This window comes from Camelus dromedarius, chromosome 18, assembly GCF_036321535.1.
Source record: "Camelus dromedarius isolate mCamDro1 chromosome 18, mCamDro1.pat, whole genome shotgun sequence".
Classification (NCBI taxonomy): domain Eukaryota; kingdom Metazoa; phylum Chordata; class Mammalia; order Artiodactyla; family Camelidae; genus Camelus; species Camelus dromedarius.
In genome coordinates, this window is record NC_087453.1 from 18,890,551 (window position 1) to 18,913,874 (window position 23,324).

Consider the following 23,324-nt stretch of genomic DNA (forward strand, 5'->3'; position numbering starts at 1 on the left):
TCCTCCCAGAGTTTTGGGTGTAACAGTTCTTAGATTTGAGAATTTCGCAGTTTTGGGGGGGAGGAGGGTTAGGGTTATTTATTTTTAATGGAGGTACTGGGGATCGAACACAGGACCTCACGCATTTTACCACTGAACTATACCCTCCCCCCAAGAACATGCATTTTTAATAAGCTCCCAGGTGATGCTGATGCTGCTGGTCCAGCGACCACCTCTGAGAACCACTGGATTAGAGGATGACTGAATTGAGGAAGTATGTGCTAAACTAAATCTCATCCTCACAGACTTTATGAGGTAAGTACACAGTTCCATTTTACAGATGAAGAAATGAAGGTTAAACCAGATTAAGCACTTTCCACTAGTCAGGATGTAATTGGTATGTTGATTAAAGGAAATCTTGAATGTATACCCCTCACCATTCACCTTCCCAATCTTTTCTGGTTATATACTATCAAAAGAGCTTAGAGTTAAATTTGCAGACACATGGCATTCTTGGTTTTGGATGTGATCACCCCAAAATTCTAGGAAAGAGGAAGCAGATGTCAGAAAGAAGAAGGAACTGCAAATTATTCAGGTTGGCCTTCAGGACTCTCCACTACCAGTTCCTCTTCTGGGCTCTCTCCCGCCCCTCCTCACATGGACATCAGGATTCTCTAACTCTATCAAAGTATTCCCCTCCGTCAGCAAAGTACTCCCCTCCTCATCTCCACCCTCCTCAGGGTCAGATCCTATATGTTCAATCCCCTTCAAGTGTTAATGTGTAGACACTGGAAGCCAAACACTACATTTCCCAAGCTCCTTTGCAGCTAAGGCTCTGGATGTAATTTGGGTTCCAGCAATCCGATGCACTTGGGCAAGGCTTGGTTTTGGAACTGAAGGACATTCACTTTGTCAGCAGAGACAGTGGCTGGAGAATTGGCTTACTGAAGTTGGCAGGAGCAGCATCAACTGTGACAGTCTAGTTCTGGACTCTGATTTGGAGTCATCTGGGAGTCATTTTCAGTCTAGAGTCTGTGTCTTCAAGCCTCTTCATCACCAGTAAGTCTGTAAGCCATTTAACATCCTGCAGTAAATCCCTTTCTGCTTATATTAGCTGGACTTGACTGTTCTCTAGGACTGAACCCAAAATAACAACACAAACATACCCCTGGTGATGCTGAAACTGACTCTTGGGTAAAATGTATGCATGTCTAAATAGTTTACTGTTATGAAGGATGTGTTACACGTAATTTATAAATGATGATAAAATATACCATACTCTTATTGGAAATTCCATATAGCCAATCGATTCTCACAGAATGCTTTTGCTGACTTTGGCTGAGCTCTTGTATCTGTGACCAATTTATAGTCACAATTCAACCATGATTTGACAAATGAAGTTGCATCTCAATCCACTCTTTTCCCATTAAATTTAATATTATTAAATCTGATTTGTAATCTACTGGGAAACCATTTCTTATCTCATATAAATTATATTCATTTAATTGAAATCCATTTTGACTTCAACACTATGTATGTCGGAACTACACCTGTTCATCAATGATGCAACTTCTATGATGAATCTATGATGCATCATTTTTAAATACTGTAAAAACGTTTGCTTAATTTGCTTCTCTTTACAATGTAATGGTTACAGACCCAGCCCACTTTCAAATTTAATCTGCATTATAAACATTTTCTCTATAGCCTTCTTAAGACAAACAGCAAAGCCATAAATCAAGACCTGACTTACAGTGTCTGCTGATTTCCATTGTATACATACTCCCACTATAGCTGATTTAAGCTGCCAATGAGAAGTTACTGAACATGGCACTGAGAAGAGATGTGCACAATGGTACCAATTTCTACCGCACAGATACAACAAACAAAAGTAACCTCAAAAGCATAGATAACAATAAAATACAGTAACACCATTAGGAAATGATAAGTTTTTCAGTTTTTATTACCCTTGCTTTCAAGATAATGTATTTAATTGCAGGTGTATATAATTTAATTTTTAATAATTATTGTGTTTATTGACTTGAAAAATCTTTGAAAACTTAACAATCAGCTCTCTCAGGACAGGAAGAGCCAGTTTCAGCACAAAACCAATCCTGCTCGCTCCTTTTGTCTAAGGGGCCAATACTTCAAGGTTCATTTCCCACGTTACCTCCTCCAGGAAGATTTCCTTAAAGCCTTCAGCCTTTAGAAAGTTCCCTGCCTGAATTCTTGTAATTTGCAGAGTTTGCACTAGTCACTTGTTAGTTAGCATTGGCAACGTTGTTTATCTATGCTTGGAATCTAGTGGAGAAGATATACAAGGAAAGAGAACCAGTCTTTTCTATCTCTGTATCCCTCCAGAGCCTGAACCAATGTGTCATGACCTTGGCAAATACTCGGCAAATGTCTCTGGTGGCTTAACATGTAAGCAACAGGTACATGGGAGATGCTAAGTTTGGGGATAGAATTCTGGCTCTGCCACTTACGAGATGGGTGCCCTTTCTCTTAAGGTATCTTAGCTTCAACGTCCTCATCTGTAAACTTGGAATATCTTCCTGGTAGAGCTAGGGTGAAGATTTATGGTGGAATGGTACTACGTACAGTTATTCATCGAAATAGTGTTTGAAATAGCAAAAGAGTGAGACAACCTAAATATCCATCAATTATGGAGCTGGTTAGATAAATTAAGTACAATCATACAGTAAAATACTACACAAATAGTCAAAAAAAAAAAAAAAGAAAGAAAAGTTGAATGAGTTCTTTATGTACTGATAGGGAATAATCTACACAGATATTCTTAAATGAAACAGCAAAGTGCAGAACAGTCTGTATAAGGTGACACTATTTATGAAAAAAAGGGAAAAAACATATTCACATGCATTTGCCTACATAAACAAAGAATATGTAAAGGACAGTAACACAAGAAACTGGTGATGGTGGTTGTCTCCGGGGAGGAAACTCTGGGGGAAAGGGGTGAGAGGGAGCCTCATCACTCTTGTGAACCTTTTGAATTTTGAACCAGATGAAGTACTACCTATTCCAAAATAAATTTTAAAAGATTAGTGATGCTAGTGGAACTCCTAGCACAAGAGCAAAGGGCCTCAAAAAAATGGTAGCTCTTTGATGAGGAGGAGGAGGAAGAAAGATGGAGGGGGGGAGGAAGAGGAGAAGGAGAAGAAGGAGGAGGGGGAGGAGGAGGAGAAGAAGAAGAGGAAGAGGAGGAAGGAGAAGAAGAGGAGGAAGAAGAGGAAGAAGAAGAGGAGGAAGAGGAGAAGGAAGAGGAAGAAGAGGAAGAGGAAGTACTCAGGGTCTGAGCAGAGTCAACAATGGACAGAAAGGTCAATTCAAATCCCCAGTCCCACCTCCTGGGAAGAAGAGCTCTGGAGTCAGACAGACCTGGGTTGAACTATGCCTCTGCCCCTTGGACAGTCCACTTAACCTTCCTTTCCACCTCTGTAAAAAAGGAATAATCACAATACCAGTCTCCTTTGGGTACACAGTAAGCACTCAATAAATGCTAAATTTTCTTTTCATTATCAACCAACAGAGAAGTTGGCAAAGGACATAAAGCAATTCTCAAAACACAAAATTTAGATAGTAAACAAACAGGATTAATCTCACTAGTAATCAGGAAAAAAAAATCCTCAATGAGGTATTCATTGCCACCTATTAAATTTTAGAACTGTTGAAAGAATGAGTGGCAGGCCTCGTAGAGGTTGGTGGCACCAGCAAAGCTGTATGTTTCTGGGAGCTAGATACAGTGGATCGCTTCTTCTGGAAAGCAATCTGTGCCAAGAGTCACAAAGACGATGATTCCAAGCAATTCTACTTTTGAAAATCTATTCTGAGGTGATAAGTTTATGGGTGATTTTCCCCTCTTCTTGGAAAGTCTGTAATCTGGTCATATCACTTTTACAATTTAAAGATTATAATTTTGAAAAGTGATCTGGCATTATTAAAATTCAAAAGCCAAATGAATAATTGAAAAATATGTATCTGTTTATAAATAAACATGTATATGAGCTCAAGGATGGGGCACCCACCACGGCCTTCTTTCTAATATAACAGCTCTTTATCTTAAAGTTCACAGCAACCTTGTGAGAGAGGTGGCCTTTTATAAGTAGGACAAAGACGCTCAGAAAAGGACATGTGCAGACCAGGGCTCAGTCTGGTCATCTGGCCACAGGACGTTAGATTAGGATGCTCTTCCCAGCTTCACTGCCCCCACCCCAGACCTCCTACCTGACAGACAAACATGATGGAGGACGACTCGAAAAAGTCCTTTGAGATCACCTGCCCGTACGAGAATTTCTCTACCTTTCCCAGCATGACAAGCTTCCAGAGCTTCTCGTCAGACCAGGAGTGAAACAGATCCATCTTCCTGAGAGGAAAAGCCTGTTAGACTTCATTGCCCTCCATCCCCAGGAGGTGCCCAGCACTTAGCCATTTCCAAAAAGGGAATGTGTGCTTGCTCTTGCAAAGGCCTGAGGTGGAAGATCTGACACACCCTCTGATCGCTGGCCTCCTGTCACTTGTCACCTTTGCTCCCCTGCCCTCTTCTCCCCTCCAGCTGCTCCCCTCTGCTCACCTCAAATACACCTGGGGCTGCACTTCTCTCACCTCTGCTCCTCACTCGGGAGCCTTCCCGGCTGACTCCCCTGCCAGCCTTGCTATCACTAAGCTATTCCCATTACAAGGAAGTTCCTCACTTCATCTCTCTGGCTACTCTGGCCCTCAGGCCAGCAATCCTGGCCACCTTTGGTTTGGACAGCTCATTCCAACCCCTGTCTCCTCCAGCCTATTGGCTTCAAAGATGCAGGCCTGGGTCTGGGAATCAGGGAAGCCTGGCCTTTCCCCTTTTTGCATGTTTGTGTCTTGTGGTGGAAGGCCTAGCCTCAGTAACCACCCCCTCCCTGACCTCGAACATAATACACCACCAATCGTGGGCTAGGCTTCCCTCATATGTGGCCCCATGGGGCTGCTAATATCATCTTAGGCCCTCTTAGCTCCAATAGAGTATGAGCTCAGAACTCAGGTGACTCAGACTTCAACCTGGGTTGGGTCAGAAGGCACTGAGTTCTGTCCAGGGCATCAAAGGGGAACAGGGCTGGTGCCAGGTCCAAAGAGAAGAGTTTTAAGACACAGGAGGAGAGCAAGGCCCCCACAGAAGGAAAACCTACTGGGCCAAGACTGGGCCACACACTTCCCATGATCATCTCATTCAATCCTTACAATGACCTCAGGAGAGAGGGAGCACTATCTCCATTTTACAGGGCAGGAGACCAAAGCCCAGTGCAATGAGGTGACCTATCTAGGGTCCCATGGCTGATAAACCTAACAGCTGAGATTAGAACACAGTCCTATTTTTTCCCACTGTATAAAAAGATGAACTGTCCCTCCCTTCAGGACTCAGTCCCCCCTTTTTGGGCTGCAGTCCCTTCACACTGATCACTCTCCCCCAGCTCCAGCCCATGGGGACCTGATTCCTCGGATCATCGGGCTTCTCTAAGGCCATGCAGCCCTACAACCTTGTATTTTCAGTGCCAGTGCAGATACTCCACTTGATTTTCACTCTCTTCCTAAAGGCGAGTAACTAAAGATAATTACATGAGCACCTGCCTGTGCCTGACACTGTGACAACATGGGGATTATGATGGTGAAACAGGCAGATCTGTGCTGGCCACCATATTGCTTACTGTCTGATGGCGCAGATAACCTGTAAAGGAAGAATTATGTTATCAAGAATGACAGTTTGGACGGGGCTTTAAGGAAACACAGAGGGTGGCAGAAGCATTGAGGGGACACCTCTCTCTTGAGTGGTGAGGGTAGGTAGACTTGGTTAGTGAGATGAGGGCCAGGAACTTCTGAATCATTCTGGGCACATCACCATCCTGAACCTTGGTCCCCTCACTATAAACTGAGGGAATAAGAAAAACAACATCATGGGATTGAATGTAAGATTAAATAAATGGGTGGTACAAGGGTTTAGCACCCTGCATGGCCCAGCAAGTACTCAGTGCATGTTAGCTATTCTATAGTTACTATCCCACACAGAAGGGGTATTTGAGCTGAGATCTGAAGGTACAGTAGGATTTTGCTAGACAGAGAAGTTGGGTGGGAGGTGGGTACAGAAGAGCATTCCAGGCAGAGAGAACAGCACTGAGCGTTTCCCACCAGCACCAAAAAAACACACAGAGGGGCGATGCTGGCTGATGTAGTTACCTAAAAAACTCAAACCGATGCTGAGCATCCTTTTTAACTTCTTGGTCCAGTTTATTAGCAAGGAAATCTTCTCTGTCAACAACCAAAAACTCTGTTTCTTCCATACAGACCATGGTGGCCCTCCTTACTGAAGTTAGAAGGCCCATTTCCTGTTGGGTGGACAGGGGCAAAGGCAAGTGAGAGGCCAACTCGAGCTTTCTGCCTGCAGCTTTGAACACCTCTTCCCTGCTTCCATCTCACCCCGGAAATCACTCCTCCTGGGACTGCAGGTTCCCTGGCCCATCCTATGTCCCTGCTCATTCCCCGCTTCCGTGGGCCCACTCTCCTCCCTCCTAACAAGCTGCATGTGGACAAAGAGGCAACAGGCTTGACCAGGCCGGAGAGAGGACACTGGAGAGGCCTCGCTGGGGAGTCGCTGTATCTCTAAGGGGTTAGAGAGGGAATGTACTCCTTAAACATCACCGATGAAGCAGCCAGACATGGACATCACCAGGTCAAACGCAATCAGCATTTGACAGGTAAGGGCGCTGGGCCCTACAACAGGGCAGTGACTTGCAGAGAGAAAAAGGCAGGACTGGGCCTGGCCTAGAGGTTCCAGCAGGAGTCCTGTCATACCCCTACCCCGACCCCAGGAAGGCGGACCCTTCCTCACTGCTTACCCCAAAATAGCTGCCCTTTTGCAGCAACTTCGGGTTGGGGTCCAGGAAGGCGCTGCTGCCATCCTCATCCTCAGTCACTGCGACTGTGCCCAAGTAGATAAAATAAAAGCTGCTGCCCCTCTGGCCCTTCTTGACGATCACACGCCTGCGACCAAACCTGGGAAAAGACCACGGCCAGCTGACCTGGTAGCAGACAGAGCCTGGGCCCTGCTGGGAGGAGATACGGATGGCTGTGCTCTTTGCTCTGGAGTATTAAAGTACAGACCAGGACTAGAAGGAACCTCAGAACAGCGTGGCTACAGCCCCATCAAGCTTGACCTCTTCACTAAGATTTATACAGTTTCCTGTCTCCGTTAGACTGAAGCTTCTGGAGAGCAGAGCCTTTGTCAGTTTGCGTAGGCATGTAAGTAAATGCTCAATAAAAGGTCATTGAATAAGTGAATGAACAAATGCTGATGACTGAATGAGTAGTTAATATTAAGAGCACTGGCTTTAGAGTCACCAGGATCCAAATCCTAGTTCTGCCCCTAGCTGTGTGACACTGGGTAACTCATATCCCCTCTCTGGGCTAGTTCTCTTATCTGTAAAATGCAGATGAATATACCTAGAAAGAGATGGATAAATGGTTTTATTTGATCCCCAACAGCTCACTACCCAACTGGGAACCTTTAAGGCAGAAGTGCCCAGGTTCATAGCAAATTGAGAGTTGATTCTTAAGCTCAGAGGAGGATAGTTTCTATATTTCAAATGCAAGTTCAAATCTCACTTCTTTTAATATTTGTTCATTTCCTTCATTCATTCAATAAAAACAAATACCAACTGTGTCTATCAGACACAGTGATAAAGGATACAAATTTTGTTCTCAAAATAATGGTTAAGTACAGGAAGTAAATAAGGTTTAGAAATGCTTTAAGAGAAGTAAAGCATAGGCTCATTCAGAAGCATGGAGAAAGGGCATTTAGCCCAACTTAGGAAGGCCAGAGAGGGCTCTAGGATGGTGGCTGGGGTCATCCAGGTGGACAGAGATATGGAAGAGCATCCCAGGCAGAGGGTCCGCCATGTCCAAAGGCAGAGAAGTGGCTGGAAGCCTAGTGCATCCCAAGAAGTAACAGTAAGCTCCATTAGAGAGGGCAGTGTACAAACCAGAGGCTTCATCAAGGTGAGAAAAAGGAGATGGCCCAGATGACAATGACCAGATGGGATAAGGCAGGCATACTCAGCCAGGAAGTTAGACTTTGGGGACAAGAAAACACAAGTCAGCCTTCATTCCAGGGTAGACTCTCAGAGACCATCTAATTCAACCTACATTTTGAGGGGTGAGGAAAGAGGGTCCCAGGGAACCCAAGGCTTGCTGAAGGCCACAAGTGACTCACACTTGAGATAGCACTAGAACCCAAATCTTCTACAGCAGATATCTGTTGCTGTCCCTGCCAAGCATCTGGTCATCTTTTTCCATCAACTGCACCCTGATTTTACTTTGGGGGAAACACCTTTTCTTGAATAACCAGAACATCACTTGCTCAGTGGTGATTCAAGTGAGGTCAATCTGGTTCAGAAAGAACTAATCCAAGGCTCTGACTTGACTGGAAAAAGGCAGTTTCTCTTTCCCAATGGACTGAATGGTGAAAAATGGAAGTCTGGAGCTGTGGTTGTCGCAGTCATCTCACCACCATGAAAGGAGTCTCAGCCAGACACTCTTCTTATATTTGCATAAGCTTCCTTATGCAAATGAAGTGCCAAGAGATGGAAAGAAATAGACACAGATGCAGAGTCCTGGTGACACTGAGCCCCTGAATCCAGCTGAACCTAAAGCTGGAGAACTATTCCAGGACTTTTCAGATACATGGGCCACCAATGCATTTCCTTAGGCTGAGTTTTCTGTCACTTGTGAGTGGAAGAATCCTATCAAATCTGCTAATTCCCAGTCCCAGAAATAATCAGCAGCTAGCAGAAGGCTTTAACAATCACCTCCTGATGTTCACAAAACACCTATAAAACACATATTATTATCCTCATTTCACTCATGAAGATACTAGGCTCAGAAAGGTTAAGTGGCTTTGTCACACCAGGGCAGACAGGGCAGTAAATTCCAGAGTGTCTAGACCTGTGGTTTTTTTTCTTGCAGTGACACCATTCTGCCTGCTACAGAACTTACTTTAAGACAGCAGTGATTCCCTCTCTTCTTCACAGGGCTAGAACAAAGCAGATGGTTCCTTCTGCCTGGAATGCCCTGTCTACACTTTTACCTGCCAAATCTACCTGTTCAAATGCCACCTCTTCTGTGAAATTCCCTTGGCCAAGCCAGCTGGAATGTTACCTCCTCCCCTACCCTGGCTTATTATCTGTGAAATGGACCCTGCATGGGTCATAAAGGGCCATAATCTGTAATTCGTTGCGATTATGTTCTAGACTGTGACCTCTATAAGGAAGGCTTCAGGACACAAGACCTTATATCTTGAATTTTCAAGACAGGTCTTACCTCAAATATTACACTAGGCTGCTCACCTCAGGCCACTGAAATGTCCTGGAAATAACTATTTCCACATGCACCCTGTAGAATTCTCTACTACAAAGTATTTACATAATTCTTTTTTTTTTTTGTGTGCCATGGACCAATTGACAACCTGGTGAAGCCTTCACAGAACAATGTTTTAAGTACATAAAATAAAATACAGCAAAATTATAGTTAACAAAAACCCAAGTTTGTAATAAGTTTTTTTAAAAACCCAAGCTTGTGATATAGCAGTATCTGTGCCTCCTTATTAAGGTGCTGAAAACAAGATCCAGCAGCAGATCTAATAACTTCCATAATCTCAAAGAGGTGATAAATATAAATTATTTTTTGAGAAATTTGCAACAACTTGAATATGTGAAAATATCTGTAATTTCTTTTGGTAAAAAAAGTCATAGGAATGGCTAATACTAGATGGTTCGTTAGCTACATTCATGACTAAAGGAAATGATAAATTTCAGAGATAATGAAAATGAAGATAGAATTTTTTTTTTCATCCAAATTCAAAGACCTTTGCCCTAGTTGTTCCTACCTGAATGTAGTACATCATCTGTGATCCCTTCTGGAATTTAGGGCCAGGCCTTGAGTCTTAGCCCTCCCACTTATCTTCTGGGTGAACTAGGAGGGGTCATTCATCACCCCCACCACCCAAGCCTCAATCTCATCTGAAAAATGAGGGACTTAGACTAGATCTTTTCCAAGGTTCTAACCAGATCCTCTTCAGATTCAGTGACTCCTTAATTCTGGGTGGATTCTCAACAAATGGATGAGGTAAAGTGTACAGCAGTCATAAAGGTGAGCATGACAGTGAAGTGACAAGACAGTTTCTCATGGCTGACACCCTACGGAGGGGCTGGCCGACCTGTATGGCCTTCTCAGCCGGGTCCTTCCTCCCAGCCCAGCCAAGCCCAGCCCAGGTGCCAGGGGGTGCCCCATACTGACCGTTCAAAGCGCATGACCTTGGCCAGGAGCAGTTGCAGGGGCTCCGAATAGCTCCGGTAACTATCTAGAACCTGCAAGATGTTGCAGAGAGCCTGGATCTCATGCTCTGTCCTCCAAGCAGGCTTCTTCTGCGTGATCTGAATGGCCTTTGGAGGAAAATGACCCTGGGGAGAAAGAGCCAAAATGAAACAGGACCCAGCAGTTTCCCTCAGGGGCTAGTAGGCAGCTCCCCACACTCCTGCTTTTACACTTTCCCACTCCCTGTACAATAGTGGCTGGCATGTACTGAGTGCTTACTGTGTGCCAGGCATTGGGATCAGCATCTTACACACACACTGTCTCACTGCATCTTTGCCCAAAGAATCAAGGCACAATTATTATCCCCATTTGACCAATGAAGATACTCAGGCGGGATCTTAACCTAGAACTGCGACATGCCAAGGCCTGATCCCCAACTACTGATCACACTGCCTCTGCCGTACACTGACACCCCTCAGTCAATAATGGGGCTCTCTGGGCTCGAGGGCCCACCGCCCATGCACCCTGCAGTCAAGGGAGACCTCCTCTGCCTCAGCCCATACCTCAGCATGCTCCAGGAGACCAAGGAAAAAAGAGAACCTATAGAGACTGTTAGCTAACCCTCATGAACCCGGACTCTCAGACCAATAGGCAGGCAGACCCATCTGCTCACTCACTACTCCCACCTGCTGGGGAAATGGCACTGTGAGTGGTTAACACCCACTACTGGCCGCACACTGCACTTAGGATAAAATCTTAACTCCTGCCACAGTCTAGGGACCCCACGTCTGACTCCCTCCCTCCCTCCAGCCCTCCAACTTCCCTGCCTGCCTCCCCCTTCATTCTCTCATCTCTAGCCTCCTTCCCACCTCTGGCACATGCCAAGCTCACTTCTGTCTTCAGTTCTCTGCTTGGGCTATTTCCGCTGCCTGGAACATTCTTCTCCTGGATTTTCACAGGAAATGGCTGCTGCCTCCTCCTCACTCTGCTCTCAGCTCATATGGAGCCACAGCCTCAGGGAGAACCTTCTAGATTATCTGAGCTAAAATAGCAGGCCCCCTTCTCAGCACTCTGTAAGCTCTGAATCATTTTTTTCAAAGCATTTAATTCTTTCTTAAATGATCTTATTCCTTCTTGTTAATGTCTATACTATCTGTCATTTCCCCACCCTAAACACACACACACACACACACACACACACACACACAATCTAGAACTGCACTGTCCAATATGTCCAACAGCCACATGTGGCTATTTAAGTTAAATTAGATTAAAAAGTAAGTCCCTCATTCACACTAGACATAAATGCTCAATAGCTACACAAGTCTGCTGGCTACTGTATTGGATAATGCAGACTGTGAAACATTTTCATTGTCACAGAAAGTTTGATTAGACAAAGGTGCTCTAGAATATAAGCCCCAATATAAACAGGATTGTGGCCTCGTCTACATTGTCTACCACTCTAGAATAACATCTCACCTGTAGCGGACACTTAACAAAATAAACATTTATGGAAGGAATGAATGGATGCCAGCAGTCTTAAATATAGTAATTGTCCCAGAAGCAAAAGGAAAGTACGACATGATGCAGGATTCTGGACATCTCAACAGCAGATCTGATGCCTTGCATATTCACCGGGAAAGGCAGTGTAGCATAGTGATAAAAAAAAAACACACAGGCTCTGGTGCCAGGTGCCTGGGTTTGAACTTTGTCCTGCTGCTTCCTAGCTGTGTCCTGGGACCAGTCACTTCTCCCCAAGCCTCAGTTTCCCTACCTCGCAATCACAGAAACTACATGTACAAACAGCAGAGTTAATATGTGTCAAGGGCTTAAAATGCCCCCGGAACAGAGCAAGGGCTATGGAAGCGTTGGCCTTTTTTTAATGGTCTGAATCTAGTCTTTCTCCTTTCTCTCTCTTACTATCAATAACCCACTGGGATTTCTACCACAGGGTCTATTTATGGCAAAACATAGATGCCTTTGGCTTCTATGAACCAAATTGATTCTTTGGGCCCACTTGGGGCCCTTGTTCCTTCAGGAAATCTTTCTTACCACCCCCAACGCTTGAGACTCCTTTCTGTGGATTCCTACAAACTGACAGTCTGTTATTTAACTTCCTGGGTAAGTTTCCTCACCTTAGCTCCTAAGTAGCTCCTTAAGGGCAGATGCAAATGTTACATAACCTAGTAGTCATTCTTGTCCCTCAGTATCTACAAGGGGTTGGGGGATTGGTTCCAGGACTCCTGCGGATCCCCAAATCCACAGATGCTTAAGTCCCTTATATAAAACGGTGTAGTATTTGCATACAACCTACGCAATTCTCCTGTATACTTGAAATCATCTCTATATTACTTACAATATCTAATGAAATATAATAGTTGTAAATGTAGTATAAATGCTCTACACATTGTTGCCAATTGCTACTGTTTATTCAAGTTTGGTTTTTGGAACTTTCTGGAATTTTTTTTCCTGAATATTTTCTGTTTGTGGTTGGTTGAATCCATGGATGTGGAACCTGCAGATACAGAGAGCTGACTGTATTCCCCATAACCAGACACAGATCTAGGCCTACCTCAGGAGCTCAAAAAAATACCTGGAATGGGGAAAGGGGCATATTATTCAAACAGAGCCTGGAAGATGTGACCCCTGCCTCCTTCTCAAACACCATTTCTCAGTGCTGTCACCCTCACTGGCTCCAGGCCAGCTACCCCCTCATTGTGTTCCTGAGAGGGGCTGCCCATAATGCCACCACGCAGAATTAGCCATTAACATGACACATACTTGTTTCCTGCCTTTTTCTTATGTATAACATTTTTGAAAACAACCCAAGTAATACATGACTGTATTTTCCATCAAAAATCAGAGCAATACAGATGGTAAAAGCTCCCTGTACCATGTCACCCTGAATCCCGATCCGCCCTCCACCGCCAGAGTTAACTATTTACATATATTATTATATACTCATACATGTACCCACAGAATATGTACAGAATTGCTTTGTTTTTATTTATGTAAATGTAAGACTGCAGGCACTGTTTATGCAACTTGCTTTTCTTTCACTCGATGTTTTTTCCGTAAACTGTGTTAGCAATGTACCCGTTGCTTCCAATGTCCTAGAAATGCTATGATAAATGAGTTTATGATTCTAAGCCTCTATAATCCTTCAGGTTCTTTTTGAGAGGCTTAGCATTTGTACAGTCCTAATTCAGAGTATATCAAAGTTTAGTTTTCAAGTGTTGTCCTGAGGGACAGCTTATATATGTATAAATATGTGTATCAACTTGATTGAGATATAATTCACATAACATATGATTCCCCATTTAAATTCAATGATTCCCCAATTCAATGATTTTTAGTATAGTCACAGAGTTGTGCAACCATCACCACAATGGATTTTAGAACCTTTTCATCGCCCTAAAAAGGAACCTGGTACCCATTAGCAGACACTCAAAGGGCAGATTTTTAAATTGGGTCTTTACTCTCTATCTCCTTGGTGGAGCCAAAGCCAGTTATAACTCATTCAAGAGGCAGAGAGGCCTTGCCTATATGATGGATTTTTCCTTCATGCTGTCTTTTCTCCCTCTACTGTTGTGCACAGAATTGCCTTCATCTTTAGAGTTCTGTGGCTCTCAGGGAGACCCCGAGTTTCTCCTTCCGAAGGGCAAAACTTGGGTAACCTTCAGTGTCAGACATTGGCTGGTCTTGAAAACTGAAGAAACTCAAAATTTGGATGACTTCACTGTACTTAATACATCATGGGGCATGAAAAATTAGATTATGCCCAGGAGAGGCAGGCAACAGAAGCCACACCTTGGCTTCAAGGGAGGAGAGGGTAGCAGGATAGCACAGGTGGTCCTGGTACCCCTTATAAAGCTCTGTTCTCTCTGCTTTTCATGAGGGAAAAAGCATGGCTGCTCCAGGCCAGGGTCGGATCAGGTCTATGTTGATAAGTACTTCAGGTCTTACCTATAAATAGGTGAGCCTCTTTAAAATTTAAATTAAATTTTAAATTTTAATTTAATATCCAAGATTTGGTGGGGAAAAGCCGGGAAGATAATAATTCTTGAAATTCAGAGAAAAAGTCACACAATCCAAATGACACAAAGGCATTTCCTCATCAGAATGGCCACCCAAGCCCAGGTTGGGAACGGGTATGCCCAGCAGCTCTCAGAAAGTTTGGGGCAGAGCCAGAATTCACACACAGGCCAGGGCTTTTCCCACCACACCAATTATTCCTCCTCTGTCTGGGGCTCTCACATTCTCTGCTTTGCCTTCCACTGTTTTCCCACTGGTCGAAGAGCAGGAGATCTCCCCTGCCAGTTCTGCTCAGCTATCAAGCAACAGTGGGCTCCAGCAGGCAGGGGGAAGTCAGGTGTGTGGCTACCAGTCTTGGAATGTCAGAACTGAAAGGGGTCACGGGGATCAGCTATTTTATAGATGAGGAAACTAAGTGGCTAGCTCAAGGTGGAACACTGGGTTAGTGGCAGAATCAGGACTAAACCCAGCTGTCCTGATACCCAGCCCAGTGCTTCCTTCAAACCATGACGCAAAACAAACAAAATTCCCAGCAGCAAGGTCAGAGCTATCTATACATACCGACTCTGCTACAAAGTCCATGGTATCAAATGTGATTCGGCCTTGCTTCTTCTTCTCGACAAAAAAAAAAAAAAAAAAAAAAAAAAAAAAAAAAAAAATGGAGTCAGGGAGAGGAAGGAGAATCAGCAAGACTGCTTCTAGAATTTTGCATTGAAATGCTTCTGCACACCTGGCTCACCATCGTAGGCGGGAACCCACGGGAAAACTCCTACCAGATGAGCCTCTCATGTCCACCTCTGCCATCTGCTCAAAAGCCCCAACTCTGCACAAGACTTGGGCCCAGAATTGACAACATATTATTTAATGGAGGCAGAGAGAGATGGGGTGGGGAGAAGGAAAGGAGGATAGAGAGAGTAAGGATGGAGAAAGAAAAAGAAGAGGGGAAAAAAAGCAAAAAGAAAAAGAGAGAGAGAAAATAGAGAGAAAAAAAAGAACAAAAAGGAAGGATAAAAAAAGAGCAAATGAAGTGGATATGCATCATCAGGTCATCAGGACAAAGCAGGTTTTATTAAGCAGCCCCACTTAGGATTTGAAGTGGGTGAAGGAAGTTACCCAAGGATCACATAGCCTCTAAAGGATGGCCAGAAGGAAGAGATGTAGGAGGTCTTAGGGATGAACTAAGCCAACCCTGTTTCCTAACAGAAGCAAAGAAGATGGGGAAAGAGTAGAGAAGAGAAGGGGGCACAGAGAGAGGAAAAAGCTATGCAGGGGGAAGTAGGGGGGAAGGAAAGGGACAAACAAGGCTCTGACCACCATTGTGGGCCAAACCAGGACCCCCCCCACTCATATCTCTAGGCACATCTCGTGTCCTTCCCTAGAGTCCACTCAGATCCCTGTCTTTTCCCTCCACTTACAGTCTGTGCACCTGTGTGGTATTTCTCAGGGAGGCCAATGAAAGAAAAAGGTGGTGTCAGAAAGATCTGGATTCACATACCCCACTGAAAACCAGTCTACAGTTCTCTCTGCTATCATAACACCCCTGCCCCCCAGCCCTCTACCCAGAAGACGTGTGACCCCCATAGGCTGTCCCTGAGAAGCTTCTGCTCTGTGCAAGGCCATCCTGACTGTGCAGTGTTGTCAGGATTAGCCTCACACTCCCCTGATAACAAACCTGACTCTGGTCTTCACCTTCCAACTGCCTGGGCATCAGCCCAAGTCTCCTGGGAACCAAACACTCCTGGTCTCCAGGGCCTTTTGCTTCACCACCGCATGACACCTTGAGTCAGAATGCCCTTCCTGAGGTTACCACACTCCTACTCCACCCTTTCTCATCTCATGGCCCAACAACAGGGCAGAATCTGGCTGTGGATGTTGTTTGGTTTGGCAAGCACAGTGTCTCCATAACATATGAATCTGAATATCTTCAGATGGGGCAAGCCCTTCCTCTCCAGCTGCACCACAGTTGCCTACTCCCTGATGCATCTTAAACTCAGCTACACACACCCAGTTACATTACATGCTGGCCCCTGAGAAACCAATTTGAGACCACCTTCCATTCCTCCATCACCACCATCCCTCCCAAACCCCTCTCCTTGGCTGCTAGCCTTCAGGAACCATTCTGGGAAATATCTTGGAGTGAATCCTTGGATGAGGTGGAGGCAGGGGCTGGATCTAGTCACTCTTGGAATAATAGGAATATGGGCAGGGTTTGTCCAGGTATTAACTGGGGAAACTTTGGAGCTCTAGATAGTAATGAAGACACCTTTGGGAAACCAGAACCAGTTAATGGAATAATGATCAACTTGTTAGAACCAAAAAGGTGCTCATGATCTATCACTGGGATACAATATTTGAAACTGGAACCTTCTAGTAAATCTAGAAAGCATGGTCACCAAAGTGGCCCTGCAAATGTCCCCTTCTTGTCTAAATGAAGGGGCAGGAAAGAATTATGGGGTTTAATATTAGGTAACCCTCTCACTTGATGATACCAGTCACCTTCTCCAATATAAGTCTTATCATTAATAAAAGTGACAGCTGGGTCTCCTATCTGTTTTACCCTTTGTCTTCTCTCTCAACTGATTCAGAACTTGGGCTGGGAAGTGAAGTGTTACTTATTGGGCTCCTTTAAAGCCTCATAAACCTGCGAACCCCAGCAGCTTACATCCCAGAAAGAGAAGACAGGGTTCTTTCTGTGAGCAGTCTCAATGATCTGATATTCCCGAAATCCCCTGAGGCCTTGGCGAAACATTTTACACACTCGGATCATCTTAATGATATCCATAGTGAGCTGGTACAGCCCCTGCGGAAACAAAACAAACAAGATCAGTGGAAACCAACAGTCAATAGCAGCCTAGATAGTGCTGAACTGGGCGAAATGCAATAGGATTAAGTGCTGTGGTGTTGCTGGTTATATCTTCAGGAATTTTTCAAGCCTGTTGAAATCATGTTGGTGGCTTTAAACTGACTAGGACAGGAGTATTTATGCCACAGAAACTGGCAAGTACAACAAATGGGGGCATCTCCCTCCCCAGGATCCAACTGCTAAAACATTCACCAGTCCAGCTCTAGTTAACTGTCAAATCCTTCACTTTGGTCCAGAAAATAATGTGCAAGAGTAACGGCTGGCAGTGAGGGGTGATGCGAAGAGCCTGCATTTTGGAATCAGATGGATCTGAGGGAAGAACGGTCAGGAGATGCAACACTGCTGGCTTTGAAGGCAGAGGAATGAGGGTGGTCTCTAGAAGACAGAAAGTCAAGGGAATAGATTCTTCCTTCCAACCTCAAGAAAGAAACACAGGCCTGCTAACACTTGGATTTTAACCTGTGCCAGACTTCTAGCCTACAGAAGATAATAAATGTATGTTGTTTCAAGCCACTAAATTGTGGTATAGCAGCCAAGAGAAAACTAATATAATTTGTGATCCAAGACAGGCCATCCTAGCTTTTCCCTGAGAATTTAGAACTGAGAACAAATCAGTTTCTCCATCCCAAGTAAATACAGAGGGCAGGGAAACAAGTTCAACATCAAAGAGACAAATCTAGAATGCGAAACAATCTACTAATTAACCCAGTTTCTTCAAAAAGTCAACTTCATGAGGAAAAAACCAAGTGCGGGGGCTGTTCTAGATTAATACTCAAGATACATACAAACAAATGCAAAATATGAACCTGGACTGGCTCCTGATTTATAACAACAAGCTGTAAAAGACATTTTAGGGATAAATAAGGAAACTGAATATGACTAGATATTATATATTAGGGAATTAGTGTTAATTTTCTTAGTATTATAGTGATATTGTGGTCATGTCCTTATTTTTAAGAAAGAAGTATTATAAAGTATACAATTTATTTTGAAAGGGTTCAGCAAACACACCTGTGCCCACACACACATGCCAATACATAAAGCTAATATATGGCAAAATGTTGATTGTTGGATCTAAGGGTCGTGATCATTATATATATTTCAACTTTTATGTTTAAAAATTTCCATAATTAAAAAAAGGCAAAAGCTGAAAACTTTTGTTTATTAACTTCTGTTAATAAGAACATCATCAACAGAAGGAAAAGACAAACTGCAGACTAGAAGAATATATTCGCCATCATATAATTCACAAAGGATTACTATTCAGAATTATAAAGAATTACCATCAGAAAGGGTTACTATCCAAATTTTTTTTAATTTTAAAAGTTCTACAAATTAAAAGAAAAATGCAAATAACCCAAAAGAAAAATGAACAAAGGATATAAGCAGGTAATTCAAAAGGAAACTCAAACCACCTATAAACAATGAAAAGATTCTGAACATCACCAAAAATAATGGAAATGTAATGAAAGTACCAAGATACCATTTTACACTTATCAGAGTGGGGAAATGAGAAATATGGCACGACTACATTGGAGAGCAATTTGGCAACATTTTGAAAAGCTGAGGATGTGTGCACTTTACAATCAAGGAATTGTTTGCACTTTATGTATACACTTCAGAGAAACTCACACACGTGCACACGGAGATAGCCATGGGGATGACCAGGGCATGCTGGAACAGTGAAGAGCTAAAGACACTGAAGTGTCCACCAGTAGAGGACATATCCAGGACAGTCACAGGACCGGACACGGCACTAGAGCAGTGTGTGTCAATGTGGGCAATGCTCGCACATGATTTTGGGTGGAAAAAAGGTGAAATGAGATGTGCCATTTATAACACCATTCTTTAAATTGTGCCGCACACTGTAGTTGCTTATGGGTACATACATACGTATGTAACAAAATGTTTAAATACCGATAGGAAGGGTACACATCAACCTCAGGAAAGTGGTTGCCAGTGAGGAGAAAGGGAGTGGGATGCGGAGGCACTTCACCTGTAACTGTAATTTATTCTTAAATTACAGATCCAAAGGAAATGTGGGGCAAGGCTTTCTTAATAAAATTAATATTTACTGAATACAATTTGCCATTGTCAGGCACTATTCTAAGCCCTTTCTATGTATTGATTCATTTAATCCTCAACAATAAAGCAACGCAGCAGGCACTGATGTTATCACCCTTCATAGAGGAGAAAACAGGCACAGCAAATCATGTAACTTGCCTAATACTAATATCAGTCACAGGACTAATAGGTGATAGAGATTTGAGCCCAGGACGCCTGGCTCCAGAGTCCATAAGTTTAGCCTACTACTACTCTACCCTGAGGCCTGGCCTTATTCTCTCTGGATCTCCTAACAGCGTGAAGGGTGGGTCCAGAACAGTTCTCAGGGGCTTCTGACCTGCCCAGTGTCGAGGGCAGAGTAGGCTACAAGGCAGGGGTCAGAATTCAGTCTTTCTGAAGCCTAACCTGGAATGCTTTCCTTTGTGACTCCAAAAGGTACAGGGCGGCCACATTCACCCAAGGCCCCCTCCTACACCTGCCTCTCCCTTCCTCAAAACACCTGTCAGTTCAATCTTCCACTCTTCCCTCCCAGGGGCCCTGACACTCCTCACCAATTCCTTCTTCAGGATCTGCCAGGAATGGGGCACACTGTATCTCCTCATGGTTCCTGAGGTGGCAAATGGCACAACAGCCCCTTTGCCTTTCAAGGGTAGGACCATAAATCTTCCCCGAAGAATCCTGTTATACTAGAAACAGCTTCCCTCAGTGGCAACGTAAGAGCTCCTCTCTGTTCCTCAGATCCTACCAACAGCAGCTGGAAGCCCTGTTCTGACAAATCTCATTCTCAGAATCTCATGTCACAGTGGAGGATTCTAGAAGGAAGAGAGGGCAGTGGGAAATAACTGGAAACTGGGAATCTAACACTTATTGAGCACTCATAGGCATTATCTGAGTTAATCCTCACAACTACCACAAGGTGAGGGACTTCACAGCCACTCCTTCCAAGAGGCTGAGGCTCAAAGTAGCTAAATGACCGCCGGAGTCACTAGGCCATCTTGAAAGCAGGAGACTTCTGGACTGGGGATGGGGCATCTGACACCTCAGCCTGGGGACCACTCTGAGGCTTAGAAACTGGAGAACCTGGAGTGTAGGTGTGTGGCACTATCCTATAAATCTTGTAAAATCAGCAAATCAGGAACAGTGAGCAAATCAGAAGTCCTCGACCAAATGGGATGCCAAATGTTAAAAAGAATTTGGTGATGAGAACTCAATGACTCTGAGGTCCTTCCAAAAGGGAAGCATAAGGGTCCCAGAGTACTTTTTTCTACTAGATCAAAGACAGCAGTTGATAATCCCAACCTGCTTTTGTACAAGAATCTTTAGTGAAAAACTATGACTTCAAGTATTGCCTGATGTGCCCCTCCTATCCAGCTAAGCCGCCCCCAACTGGATGGGTACTGAATTCAGTGAGGACAGCTGGACAGCTGAAAAGACAGACTGAGGCTCTAAATGACTAAATTCAAAGGCCACCACTCTGGTGAAACATTAATCACTTACAGAGGTGAGAAAAGGTAGAACTATTTTTTTCCCCTTATCTGAAGAAAAGATGTAAAAAACTCCGAGAAAGACAGAGGAAGAGGAAGTTTCAGAAAAAGAGAAAAGCAGTGTTGTGTCTCCCTACCCCCATCACAAACCTAGGCTTGAGGAAGGAAATATAAGAAGATCCCCTAGAAGAGTTTAGAGGATTTCTGAGAGAAACTATTAGACATGGGGAAAGCAAGAGAGATGGTTGGAGGTGGCTATGGACAGGGGGTGTCCCATCAGTCCTCTGAGTTGTCTCAGGATCCAGGTGACATGGAGAGGATCCAGGTTAAGGGGGTCATCAGAGGATGCCAGTAAGTAAAACCAAGAATCTGATGAAACCTCAAAAGGAGACACTCCCAACCTCACCTCTTGCCAGTTGTGGTTGTATAATTTCCCCTGGAAATTGGATCAGTGCAGTAAGGAAGAGGCAGGAAGTTTGGAGAGCTCTGAAGATGGGTCAATAAGCCTGAAATTACATCCCCTCAAAATCACTAGACTGGATCTCAATTTACCTGAAGACATCTAAATTAAGTTGTCTGCAAGGAAGCAAGCTGGGGACTCGGTGTCAGACACTGAATTCAGTTCTAGAAAATAAGAAAGCTCTGTTTCTATCCCAGTTCCTAATCTTATAACTGAATAGCTATAGGGCTGAATGTCAGAAAGAACACTGGTCCTATTCCTCTTGATCTTGGATAAGTTGACTATGTTGGGCCTCATCTTCCTCATAAAATGGAGTTAGAGTCATTTCCACAAATAATTTATTTTCAAGATAAAAATATCCTTATTATTTTGCATATAGAGACCTCCAACTACGTACAAAACATGAATATACAACTATATACAAAGATGAATAAAATATGGCCCCTGCTTATTAGGAGCTCACAATATGGTAGGAAAGGAATATGCCTCTATAGCCATAAGAGAAAGTCCGACTAGAATAAAGCTACAAAGTTATACGAAGAAAGGGCAAGGCCTGTTCAGAAAGCATGAGATGCGGCTGGAAAGTGAGATGCCCAGGAGGTGTAGGAGGAAGTGAGGCTGGGCTGGCAGAGGCCACAAACCAGCCAGCCACCCATGAGCTACACTGAGCTTGCAGACTGCTTTATCTGGCCCACATGGTGTTTTGGTTAAAATACTGTGAAAACTTAACTTGCTTAACTTTAGCTGGGGAATGGGCTCTCCAGTTCACCTAAGTCTTTCACCTCATACAACCTGTGTTACCTGTTCCCTGTTCATTACTGCCAGGACAGGATCTATATGGCCTCTTTCAGGTCTAAAATTTTTTGACTATAATCAGTGGCTGCAAAATGGTGGTCCACAGGCCATATCTGCTATCATGTTATGATGAAGTTTTTTTTTTAATTTTGAATAAATTATCAACACTTAAATACTGGGATTTTATGGGTAATATTCTAAGAAAATATAATTTGCCAAAGTGACCCCAAAAGAAACTATCTAATAGAAAGAATAGGAGAATAGGTGAAATAGAGAAAGTTGTAGAAGAGCTCTCTCACCACCACCCCCAAAAAAGAAAAAAGTACCAGGTCTTAAGTTTTCACAGGCAACTTCAGATAATCTTAATAATTCTCAAAAGTGTTCCAGAGCATAAAAAGAAGGAAAACTACCAAATTCTTTTTATGAAATAAGGAGAATACTTACACTAAAACCTGATAAAAGTTGCATAAAACGGGAAAGCTAGAGATTCATCCCATTTACAAATACTATTTAAATTATTAAAATACGTAATATTTTAATAATTTAATAAATATTAAAGTATTAAGCAAACAGAATTCAATACCACATTTTAAAATAACATCATTTCAGGAATACAAGGATGGTCAACAGAGAATCTATGAATATAATTTGTTAAGTTAGCATGACTAAGGAGAAAAATCACACGATCTTCATATATCAAAAACAATTTTTGACAAAAACAGGTTAATGTCACTCTTGTTGGCATCTGGGGCTCTGACGTACTGGGGACCTTATTTAGTAAGACTGTACAGACCATGCCTCTGTCAGGAAGGAAGAAATGTTCCTCTACCCTTCTAGGTTCTTCCGGCTGGTATAAGAATTAAACTGACAGGAGACAGATTAACAGGAGAAAATCAAACAAAAGTTTAATAACATGTATACTTGGGAGAGACCCAGGAAAACTGAGTAATTCGCCAAAATGGCCAAAATCCTCACCTTAACTTTCAGCTTCTTCAGCTAAAGACAAAAGAGGATGTTGAGGGTAGTGATTTGAGACTTCAAGGCTATTTCACATATGGAGATGGAAAAAATAAATATTTGGTACACAGATGTTCGCTGAGCCATATAGAGACAATGGGTCATAGAAAGGACTGGGTCAGAGTCCTGCGGAGTATCCCCTACCCCTGCCCACACCAACCCCCACCCCACCCAAGCTCAGATTCTCTGCAGATGTCTCTGGTATTAGCTCTATTCAGGAATAGGACTTTTATCTAAATTCTTTAGGCAGCTAAGGGGGAGGTAAAAAGAAAGA

At 43.5% G+C, this 23,324-nt stretch overlaps 1 protein-coding gene across 1 annotated transcript in view; it reads right to left on the reverse strand.

Annotated features, from left to right (window-relative positions):
- CNBD2 (cyclic nucleotide binding domain containing 2) overlaps window positions 1-21,712 on the reverse strand; it is a 44,514-nt gene extending 22,802 nt beyond the window's left edge. Inside the window, exons 1-7 of the mRNA XM_031433900.2 lie at window positions 19,846-21,712; window positions 17,030-17,167; window positions 14,929-14,979; window positions 10,315-10,478; window positions 6,861-7,017; window positions 6,202-6,350; window positions 4,222-4,360 (exon numbers count right to left, since the gene is read on the reverse strand). Coding sequence (XP_031289760.1) covers window positions 4,222-4,360; window positions 6,202-6,350; window positions 6,861-7,017; window positions 10,315-10,478; window positions 14,929-14,979; window positions 17,030-17,167; window positions 19,846-19,953 — 906 coding nt within the window. The 5' untranslated portion in view covers window positions 19,954-21,712. The remainder of the gene's footprint in view (window positions 1-4,221; window positions 4,361-6,201; window positions 6,351-6,860; window positions 7,018-10,314; window positions 10,479-14,928; window positions 14,980-17,029; window positions 17,168-19,845) is intronic.
- Window positions 21,713-23,324: the final 1,612 nt, after the last annotated feature.